Genomic DNA, 11,580 nt, shown 5'->3' with positions numbered 1-11,580 from the left:
ACACTCTCCCCCAACCTGAGTGCTGATACATGAAATATCCAAATCAAAGATTTATTAATTGGGCTTAATACATAATGTCCCCTCTTTCAAATGGGGGCTTCCTTAAGGAAGAAGTCACATTTGGCTACCTCAGTAACTTAATTCAGAAAATCTATGTCTCAAGTACTAAGAATAAGAATGGGAGGCACATAGGGAAGCAAGAGTCAAGGAGGCACTAGGAAACTGGAGGCAACACGGCTTCTTCAGGGGAGAAAAGAGGCCCCGAAAATGCAGGCTAAAAGGACCAAAAGGCAAACTTCAGCTTCCCGGCTCTGCATTTGTTAGTCTTCATTTCTCAGGCAACTGTTGATCTGTTTTGTGGCTTAGTGAGGGTTCTAATGTCCACCAGGTCACTTTATGCTTCTTTCTAAGTAGCATTGCTTTGTTCTCTCAGCCGAAAGCAGTGTGCGAGACTGCCAGTATCTGAGCCTTGATCTGGCTCTAGAGAACGTCTGTTTTTGTTTTGGTTTGGTTTTTTAGAGTCTTGAACTGTGAGTAGGAGTGAAAGCTAAATGTCATGTAATGTAAACACCCGTGACTAACCATGTCTTCATCAATTAGCAGAGATGAATGTGAAAGATAGCCTAGAGTCACCATACACCCTACGTATTGGTCCTTTCTGTTGTACTGAATCCATTGGTCACCCATCAGAGCTCCCACAGTGCCATGTGCCTGAGTATCACTCTTACATTGCAGTCTGACACCACCTTCTCCCAAACACACACACACTTAATTGTGAGCTCCCTTAGTGCTGGACCTGTGGGGTTTTTTTTTTTCTTTTTGGTTTTGTGCTTGATTGAACATGTGACTCAGAGCCCACAAGTGCTTGTAGGAGCTGTCGTTTGCAGACCCCAGCCCGGGCTTCACTCAGTACGTTACAGAATGATGTACTTTGAGTTGGGAGACAATAAGTAACTTACCAGCACAATGAATTGGGTGCGCTCTGAATTAAAAACAGCCATAACACTGGCCTAAGCCCTGTTGGAACTCAAAACTGAGATCTGATGGTTCTGTTTTCAGGGAATTTAACAGTTAGTTGGGTAGAAAAGGTACATACCCGAAACGTTAATATGTATAGAAGAATTTTAGGAAGATGTAAGATGACAATATGAGCTGCCTGAAAGCCTTTCTAAAATAAGACAAGGTGTTAATTAACTATAAGAGATATCATAAGGTGATAAGTAATTAGGTAAATATTAAATAAGGGGCTTAGATAATAAAGAAGTGAATATTAAACAAGGGGCTTAGATAATGTTGGGAGGTCACAGAGGACAATGGGAAAGACATAGAATTGTAAGTGTGACCAGATGAGGACCTTGAAAGACAAGAGTTCAGGATAGCAAAAGGTGGGAAGAGTGATTCCACATGGAAGAAACACCTTAAGTAGAAGTATGGATGTGGGGACATGAACAAGGTGGTTCTCAGAGCAGCATAGATTGACATTATATCGAACACTATTCTCACCAAAAAAAAATGTAATTTTCCAGTTAGATTGAAGCTTCCGACACTTTGACAAGACACTCTTTATATATCTTTGAAACAGAGACATCTTGGCAGATTCTATTAAGATTGTCCCAATACCTTTGGAATACATTTTCTCCCTAGAAAACTGGAATATAAAGTAAATGAACCAATTTTTCCAAATGCTGTCACAAAAAGAATATAACCTTGGTTGTTTATTAAAGTATATTTGGAAACCCCCATGTTTTGGGCCTTCACTGGCCTGGATCATGACTCAAATCTCAGTTCCTGAAAAGCTATTTTTGTTCAAGTTCTAAATAATTTAGTCAAATGGGAATACAGTCAGATTTCATCCCACATGAGACACCCCAATGTTCAAACTTCATTCCCGCAGAGAGAAATGTCCTGAAAGATATAAAGGTGGTTTCCACCACAGGGGTTTAGTCCTTCATTCCACAAGAATTGATTGGGTTCTAGTATGTGCCAGGCATCACTCTAGGCTCAGGGGACCTGACAGGAAACCAGCAGGGCAGGGTTGCTTTTCTCATGGAGCTGTAGTCTAATAAATGACCACCTCAGTTTGTCCCAGAGGATCCATCATTCTAGCACCCCTCTCTGAGCAAGATGAGTTCAAGCTCCATAGTCTTTTTTTTTTTTTTTTTAAGAGAGAGTGTCATGGTGTGAGTGGGGGAGGGGCGGAGAGAGAGACACACACAGAAACCGAAGCAGGCTCAAGGCTCTGAGCTATCGGCACAGAGCCTGATGCAGGGGTGTGAACCCACGAACCGCAAGATCATGACCTGCAAGCTCCCTAGTCTTAACATCCCTGCATACAGGCTCAACCCAGGCAATGTTTCCCTATTCCCAGGTAATTTCCAAAGTTGATGGTCTTTTTCCTAGCAGGGACAGAGGCCTGGCTTACTGACAAGTGGTATGGCCTTGGGAGAATGTCATAACCTCCTCTACCACTACCCTTGATGGCATACTACCGAGGCACTGGGAATTTCCCAGAACCTCTCAGCCCCAAGGCCGCTTTACTGAAGAATTATTTACTGTTGAAAATATTAGAAATGGTATTCTTGAAATGATCTTTTAAAATGCTTTTTTCTCTGATGTTATTTCTAAGTACATATATATTTATATAATTTCAGATTTCTTCTTAGCAAGTTCAGATCAGCAACCAGGGGAGAAATCGTAACTCCAAAAACTGAAAGTGGGCGGAGCTACAGCTTGGACTTAGACGGCCAAAACTTTCGGAGTTTAAAGTCCATCCCTGGTTCAGACAGGTAAAGCACATACAGATTGCACAACGGTATAGCCTGAGAATAAGGTTGACTTATTTCCATCCAAACAGTGCTTCTAGGTACCTGTAAAGTATTTCTTCTTGGAGAACTTGTAACATAACATGAAACGCCAGGAGGGTATTTTTCAGTTGAAATGGGAAGCGCTTAGCCTTCTGGAATTACAGCTATCAGAATCATCGGTGTGATGTGTAGGGACGGGACTTGATGTTTGGGGATATACAGGGAAAATACATTCTTTTCAGTGATTTCTTGATCTTTCTCTGTTGAAGCTTCTGAAAAGAAACATGTGAGCATTAGATATATTCCTTGCAGCTTTTTAAAAGTTATTAATAATTTCATCACTTGAACTGCTCCAGAGAATTTCCATAAATTCCACCTCTTTCTAGTTCCACCTCGTCCAACTTGTTATCAGTGGGGCCAAGTGAGAATCTCCTATGCCCAGGGTTATCACCTTGTCAAGAAAAGCAAAAAGAAAGGATAGCCAAGAGCATAGTCATTTCACATCAGGCTTGATTTTCTTTATCCTGTTGGGGTATAAGTCAAGGCTTATTTTCATGATTAGTGTACTATCAAAGGCAGTGATGAGAAAAAAGATGTACCCTCATGTTTCACTGGTTTGTCCAAATGTTAATTCCCTTTCATTTTCCTGGAGCTGCAGTAATTCTACAAATCCAGCTAGTGAAGCCTCCTCAGGTTATGTGAGCAGAATTGCATTCTCCCCTGTAATGTATTTTAGAATATGGAACAGCAAATTCCCCTAGAGAGGACCCTCTTATGACTTTGGTTTTTTCCCATGGTGGCTCTCTATACTGGTTTCTTTTTTCTCTACAGCATTGCTGCAAAGTAGTGCATTTTATGTAAAACAACACAAAAAATGAGGAAGTATAAAATCATTTATGATCCACTCTCAAAAGATCATCGATATTCAGTAGTTTTCAAATTTTCAAGAATGTAGATATATTTCCTTTATGATTAAAAAAAATTCAAACCATAGTTGCTTTTGTCCTTGAAATAGTCTCCTCGACTTACCTTGGGGCAGCCCCCTGCCATGTTCCACAGAATCTTTGTATAAAAACTTCATTTTTGTTTGCGGTTGTTGAACTTCTGACTCTCAGACAGTGGTCCCCATTATTTAGAGATAAGAACCAACTAACTTAGTGTTGCTATTTTTGCCCAGCTTCTTGGGGACTCCACAGATGAGCCATTTTGGCATAGACTTCAGGCTAATATTTAAGAGGGGTGATACACACACACACACACACACACACACACACACACACACATACATATATATATATATACACCACCTGGATGGACTGGAAGCTAGCTGCAGAGGAGGCCCAGAAACAGGCTGGGCTGCCGCCTCAGAGCACTGATAGCACGGTGGCCAGGGTCCCCCGACCCGGGCCTGCAGAAGCTGTCACATCTTCGGTGGCCACGGGTACCTCTCCTGGCATCACCCTGACAATGTATTCAAGGCCCGAGAGCCACCTGGACCTCTTCAGGAGTCCAGAGGCAGCCCAGGCCCTTCCAGCTCCGGCCAGCAGATTGTCAGCCAAACGGCTGGCCATCCGCCGCGGGGCCGCTCTGGGGATGGCGTCAGCCACACTGACAGCCTGGCGGGTCATCCACGTCCTGACCACCAGACACTAGCCGAGCGGCTCCGAGACGGAAAGGAGGCCAAGAGTGGCCGCGCCCACAGGCCTCCACACCTGTCCCCCTACAACAACACCCTGGGGACCCAGTGTGGGTGGATGTACACTTTGGACCACATCTAAAAAACAAAACCTTCAGCCGGCACCTCGTGTGATGTGACAGTTCTGTCAAACTGGCTTTTTCTTCTCTGCTCTTTTAGGAGGACGTCAGCCGACTGGAGAGGGACAATCCTAGGGTTGCTTCAAATCGGGAGATTTCAAATCAAAACACAATCAGAAAAACCAGTTACCCAATTAAAAATTACATATTTCCTAAAAAAAATATGTATGTATGTGTGTGTACACACACACACAGGGAAAATACATATACATAAAAAATACACATACAGGGAAAATATATTATCTCTATATGTATATATATGTATACGTATACATATATATACGTATACGTATACATATGTATACGTATACGTATGTATACATATATACATGTATGTATATATACATATATATACATATATACATACCTATATATGTATATGTACATGCATATATGTATATATGTAGATATACATGTATATATATGTATATACATGTATATATATGTATATGCATGTATATATGTATATATACATATATACATACATATGTATGTATATGTACATATATATACATATATACATACATATGTATGTATATGTACATGCATATATATGTATATATGTATATATACATATATACATGCATATATGTATATATACATGTATATGTACATGCATATATGTATATATGTATATATACATATATGCATGTGTATATATACATATATACATATATATATACACATATATACACATATATATGTATATATGTATATATATGTGTATATGTATATATATGTATATATACATGCATATGTATGTATATATATATGTCTGAAGAGGAAAGATGGAGTTCCTGTTAGAAACCAAAAAGTCTCCTGCCCAGCAAATAGATTATTCCATTTTAAATTAATTAGTGTTACAGTTATTCAACAAGAATACGGTTTTGCTGTTCTTCCAGAATCCATGTGCCTGGGTTTATTTCTTCTGTGTTATCTACTGCTGAGTATAAATAATCATAATATTGTAAAGCCATATGGACATGTTTCACCAAACACTGTTGTATTGACCTAGGGTTTTCTTGTTCTTGTTGTAAACTGAAAGGAGGCAGACTTTATCTTCTAAATCCCAAGTACCTGAAATGGTTTATAGAAGATCAGGATATGGTAGTCGGGGATGCTTTTGGTTAAGCATGCCAGGAACAGTGTTTTCCCAGTAAGAAAGAGAATAAAGCCATTGGGGAGATCAGTAGAGCAAAACGTTCGTTTCCTAGAACGTGCATTTATCATAACGATGACTCATTAATGGACTGCCACAGTGAGATGAGTTATATTATCCCAAAACTATTCCTTGGAAAGTTGGGGCAGGAAGTAGCCCATCTTTTCCTAACTCCCCCACCAAAAAATATTAGCTCCTTTTTGTTTGCTTGAAGCTGCAGTAATTCTGCAAAGCTAAGTAGTAAAACTGGCAGACTTCCATTCCTCCTTAGCTTTTGCAAGCAGAATTGCATTCCCCCTTGTAACTCATTTTAGAATATGGAACAGCAAATTTCCCTAAAGAGGCTGTAAGGGCCCAGCCAGTCTCTTTGGTCTGTTACCTGAGCCAGCTCAGCAATGAATTCCCCCTTTCTCCTGCACAATGCATATTTCTTCATGGTCCGTTGCTCTTTTCCTGGAGCAGCTGGGCTTGGGAATTCTTGTTTAAAACTCCTATCCTATCAGAATGGAAATGATGTTTTACCAGATGCCTGGTTAACTTTCTTTTCAGTAGTTTGAAAGCAGAGAAAAGTATGAATGGGTAAGGCAAGGCCCAGCAGCCTCCCAGAGGCGCACAGCACACGGCCCTTCACTTGCTGCTAGGGACTTGACAGATGAGGCAAAGGAGACTTCTTTTTTTCAAAAGAATATGCATGGAAGCTATGGTTAATAAATAGAATGCTCTTCAGGGCAGCGGGTCCTAAGCCCTTTTACGTTATGTTGAGTTTGGCAATGCGGTATGATTTGTGAGGGATCTGTGTGAAGTCACGCCCATCCAGAAACAAACCCTCAGACAAGGATTCATAAGTAAGTGATTTATTAATGAAGTGATTCCAGGAGAAACCAGTACAGGAGTAAGGGAAGCAGAATAAATGGGAAGAACCTAAGCAATGTGCTTTCTCAGATGAGGTCTGAATTTGAGAACTCAGCTTGATCCCTCAAGGGATTCTGGAGCTATAAGATGTGTCTCTTGAGTTTTTCCATTTTGAGGAGCTGGACCATCGCACTCCTTTACCAATTCGTCAATGAATTCCCTTGGATAGGGTTTCCAGATTTAACAAACAAAGATACAAAGTATGCCCCATGCAATATCATTTTCATTCATATACTCTATAAGTATTAGTATATTTTTGTACTAAAAATGATTCGTTGTTTACCTGAAATTCAAATGTAACTGAGAGTCCTGCATTTTGTTTGACACCTCTCCAGCGGGGGTCTGGGAAGACCCACTCCAAAGCATGTCTAGGCCCCTTGCTCCAGTGCTAAAGGGCAGATCTCTGAAGGCCATGGGCGCAGGCATTAGCAGGCAAGCGCTCAGAAGCTGGAGATGAGCGTGCAGAGCCAGCACAAGTGATATAAGGGGATCTGGGTAGGACATGAACAATGTCCCCTAAAACACATAAAGGAAAAACGGACCTTTGAACTTAACCTTCATTCAGTTCAGTACAAAATGGACAAAGGAAGATGCTGTGTTTCTCTGCGGCAGGTCTGTCGTGACATTGGAGAATATGGCAATCGTATCAGATTCACCAGTGTTTCATGTGCTTAGACCGTGACCCTATCGGTGGGAGTAATATGAAGTCTGGAGTTGCCAAATACATCTTCAGCTAGAAACTTCTGTTTATACCACATAGTCATCCCTTTCTACTTATCCTTTGCCCATCATACACACCTACCCCGATTTGGGTCCCCTCAGAGCAAACCCCGAAATAAGGATTCAAGAGCAAATAATTTATTTAGGAGGTGGTTTTGGAAACCCAAGAGGAGTGGGGAAGTGAGCCAGAGAAAGGAAAGAAGCCGTTTACTGCTATGGGGATCCAGTGCTCACTCTCAGTGGACACCTGCAGGAAACAGTGTACAACACACTTTAGAATTATCTAGTCAAGAGATTGGGAATCTGGGGTATTTATACACCGGCTCCCTGTTCATCACTGGCTGAGGACTAATTCTGGGGCACTGACTCTTTGGCACTTCTGACTTGTTCTGTGCACAGGTGCTCCATGCTCTTGTGATCCAAAAAAATGTCCTCAGGCATAGAGTTATGGGTGTTCACAGTAAATAGGATTCTGTGGGTAGAGGTGAGTGCCAAGGGAACTGGGCGGGGGCACTGGGGTCTGCTACAGCATCCTTCCCAGACTGCTCTTGGGCCTCTTCCAAAGGTGCAGTTTGTCAGACCACTGGTTGCTCAGCTCCTGATTTATGCTAACTTTATATAGGTGTGACTTTCCTTTATGTAATGACAGTAATTTGAGGAGTTATGGAGACTTGGTCGTTCAGCCAGACTCTTGATATTATACTTTGGTTGGATTACAACTGGGTTCTTGACTTGCCTCGTTCTTGTGGTCAAATGATTGTGAGCCCAAGGACAGCTCCTTTGCTCTCTCATCTGTTTCTGCAGCCGTTTCTCAAAGATTCACTGCCTTGACATGTCCTATTTCTATGAACTAAATTTAACACATTTCCCCCTTCTGGTATAATAATTTTTTTCAGGCGTATTTTGTGGTGTGTCCATTCTCAGGGTATCTAAGATACACCAATGGTCTTCTCCGTCTGCAAATCATTAAGGTGTAGAGGTATATGACTGGCTCACCTGTGAATTTTATTTATACAAATAATTTCAACACACAGTTCTGTCAACATTATTGTCCTAGTGCCGTATTCCAAATGGTAGTTAACTGTGGAAGGTTTTAGACAGTGATATTATTCCACCCCTTCATGAACATCCAATTTGTCAAGGAAGACTGATATAACCACATAATTTCAAGACAATATTGTATCATGTTAAAAAGATGTTCTGTGTGCTATGGGAAAACCAGAGAGAGGCATTTATCCTTTGAGAGGATTCAGAGAAGCTTCACGGAGATGACCTCTAAGCAATTTTAAGGGATGAAGAAGACCCTGCCAGGTGAAGAAAGATAAGAATGAAACAGAGGAAAGAGAAAGTATAAAGGAAAAAAGGCATAAAGCGATGTTGCGTGTACTGGAAAATGAACTGTTGGGGGATTTTAGAGTGTAAAAATTGAAGTGTTGTATGAAAGAGATGAAATTAAGAGCTAAGTTGGACCGAGATACAGTTGGCTTCGGATACATTGAGGACCTGTTTTTATAAGCAACATAGCATCCCAGATGGAACAAGAGTTTGGCAAATTTGAGCTATTAAGTACAGAGCATGTGCCTTTTCCCTTTAGTTCCTGAAAGTTAAGTTCTGCTAAACACTTGTTTTCCTTGGTGTCTACACATGGAGGCAATCGGCTTTCTTGCCCCTGACTTCCAATTCACTCAAGGTTTTTCATGGCTGGTGGCCTCTCTCTTCCAAATGGCTTTCATCCATTATTTAGAAAGAAGACAGGGGATCAGGATTCTATTGTGATGGTAAAAGACAAAAGTATTTTCAGACTGGGAGTTTTACCTGTTCTTTTCCTTCATACCCACTCAGAATCCTTTCCTCATGGTGACTGTCTCCTCCACTTTAAGGAGAGTCTTCTTAAAACAGGTCCTTTATGCCCATCACGCACTTGCTGGGATGAGCACTGGGTGTTGTATGTAAGCGATGAATCACAGAAATCTACCCCAAAAACGAAGAGCACACTTTACACACTGTATGTGAGCCATTTTGGCGATAAATTATATTAAAAAAAATAAATAAAGCAGGTCCTTTAAGAAAACGCTAAACATTTTCAAACCCACCAAACAAATCACCTTTGTTTTAGTAAATCAAATATAAAGGTTCTTGGGGGCGCCTGGGTGGCTCAGTCAGTTAAGCGTCCGACTTCGGCTCAGGTCATGATCTCACCCTTTGTGAGTTTGAGCCTCATGTCGGGCTCTGTGCTGACAACTCAGAGCCTGGATTCTGTATCTCCCTCTCTCTGCCCCTCCCCTGCTCACACTCTGTCTCTCTGTCTCTGTCTGTCTCTCTCTCAAAAAAAAAAAAAAATGGTAAAGAAAAATTAAAAAAAATAAAGGTTCTTTATATAATTAACACTATGATTCATTGAATAAAATTTCACTGAGTACCCACCACATTGTATCCTTTCTCCAAGAAGGAGACAGAAGGAAAATGTGTGTAATTAAATCACAGAAAGCCAGTGACTTCAGAGGAAACTGCAGCTAGAGAAGCTTCCTGATGAACTTGTACTTTTTCCTCATTTCTCTGCTTCCCTAATTCTGCATTCCAAAGCTCCTATGATGGTTCACCTATGCCTAAGAATAAAACACATACATCTGTACACATGTATCCACACAGGCACACAGTACCTGAAATTCATCCTTTTAGGATGTGTCAACCTCTCCAAAGAGTTTTATTTTTATTTCTTTTCTTTTCTTTTTTTTTTTCACTTTAGAAAGAGCACATGAGTGGGGGGGGGCGGGGGGGAAGAGAGAGAGAGAGAATGAGAATGAATCTTAAGCCGCTCCTTGCTCAGCCTGGAGCCTGATGCGGAGCTCAATCCCACAACTGTGGTTGGGATCATGACCTGAGCTGAAATCAAAAGTCAGACACTCGACTGCCTGAGCCACCCGGGTGCTCCAAGGATTTGACTGTTAAATGGAGATACCCGTATCTGTATGTTGTGTGCCTGTGTGGATGGGCAGTACTCACAGGGGTCAACACAGCTTCTGTAGATATACAGATAGTTGATAGTTTGAGCTTTTTGGGCCACACGGTCTCTGTCTCAGCCACTCAACTCTGCTCTTGGAGCAGCTGTAGACAATAGATAAATGAATGGGCATGCCAGCATTACAACAAAACTTTATTTAGAGGCACTGATATTTGAACCCCATGTAATTTTCACATGTCACAAAATATTTTTTTTCAATTACTTAAAAAATGTAAAAACCACTCTTGGCTCACAGGCTACAAAAACAGACAATGGGCTCAATTCTGTCCGTGGACCGTAGTTTGCTGATTCCTGGTACAACACGTTCACTCACTAACAAAGAAAGTGTCCTTCCATTTATCCACAGGCTAAGTCTTGAGGACAGATCACTTGTATTGATGTGATTACTGAGGTTAAGAAAATAGTGGTATGAGGGGGGCAAATTGCAGATGGAGAGATGTCTGAGATGAATAAATTCAGACCAATCAAGAGTTTAGCCCAGTGTTTCTCAGCCTTGGCTGTATATTGGAATCACTGAGGGGTGGTGTCATTAAAACATATCGATCCTATGGGCCTAGATCCCATGCTCAGAGTCTGATGTGATTAGTCTTGGATGTAGTCTAAGCTTGGAGATTTTTAAAAGCTCCCCCACTGTTTCTGATGTGCAGCCACGGATGAAGACCACCCATCTCTCATAAGACTGTTAGGAAAGGCAAAGCATTTTGGGATCACCAGAGACTGGAAAGTTGACCTATGTTCAGCTTTTTTCTCTTTTCTTTCTCATGTTTAACATCTTTCCCATTTAATGGGATCACTTCACTTTCTGTTACCTCCCTTGCTTTTCTTATATATCCATTTCAGATCTAACAAAAAAAAAAAATTAGGAAAGTGCATAAACCACAGAAAGAATACGCAGTCTCTGTGTCATGCTACGCACTAGCCTCATTGTCACAGTGAGTGTTAGTATCTCTGATATTAATGCTGCCTTTTGGTTGAGCTTTCTTAGGGGAGTATTCATTTAACCATGCGGGCACAGACTCAACATTGTCAGGCCACTCTGGGAGGGTTGCATCCTGGGAAATGCTTTCCGGACTACAACTCCTGGGAGATGGTTATATAATCCACAAAGGCAACTCATTAAATTATAGTCTCTGTCCCTTGTCCTTAGA

General features: G+C 41.2%; 1 protein-coding gene across 5 annotated transcripts in view; it reads left to right on the top strand.

Moving 5' to 3' along the window:
* Positions 1-11,580, top strand: part of SYTL5 (synaptotagmin like 5) — a 112,323-nt gene that overhangs the window by 53,977 nt on the left and 46,766 nt on the right. For all 5 annotated transcript variants that reach the window (XR_014136629.1, XM_081792366.1, XM_081792364.1 and 2 more), the window contains exon 5: positions 2,652-2,786. Coding sequence is in view for 4 of the 5 variants with exons in the window: in XM_081792366.1 (XP_081648492.1) it covers positions 2,652-2,786 (135 nt within the window). In the remaining variant the exon portion in view is untranslated. The remainder of the gene's footprint in view (positions 1-2,651; positions 2,787-11,580) is intronic.

This window comes from Panthera onca, chromosome X (genome assembly GCF_046562875.1).
Source record: "Panthera onca isolate mPanOnc1 chromosome X, mPanOnc1 haplotype 2, whole genome shotgun sequence".
Classification (NCBI taxonomy): domain Eukaryota; kingdom Metazoa; phylum Chordata; class Mammalia; order Carnivora; family Felidae; genus Panthera; species Panthera onca.
Note: the sequence above shows the minus strand (reverse complement) of the source record. Positions and strands in the feature narration are given on the sequence as shown.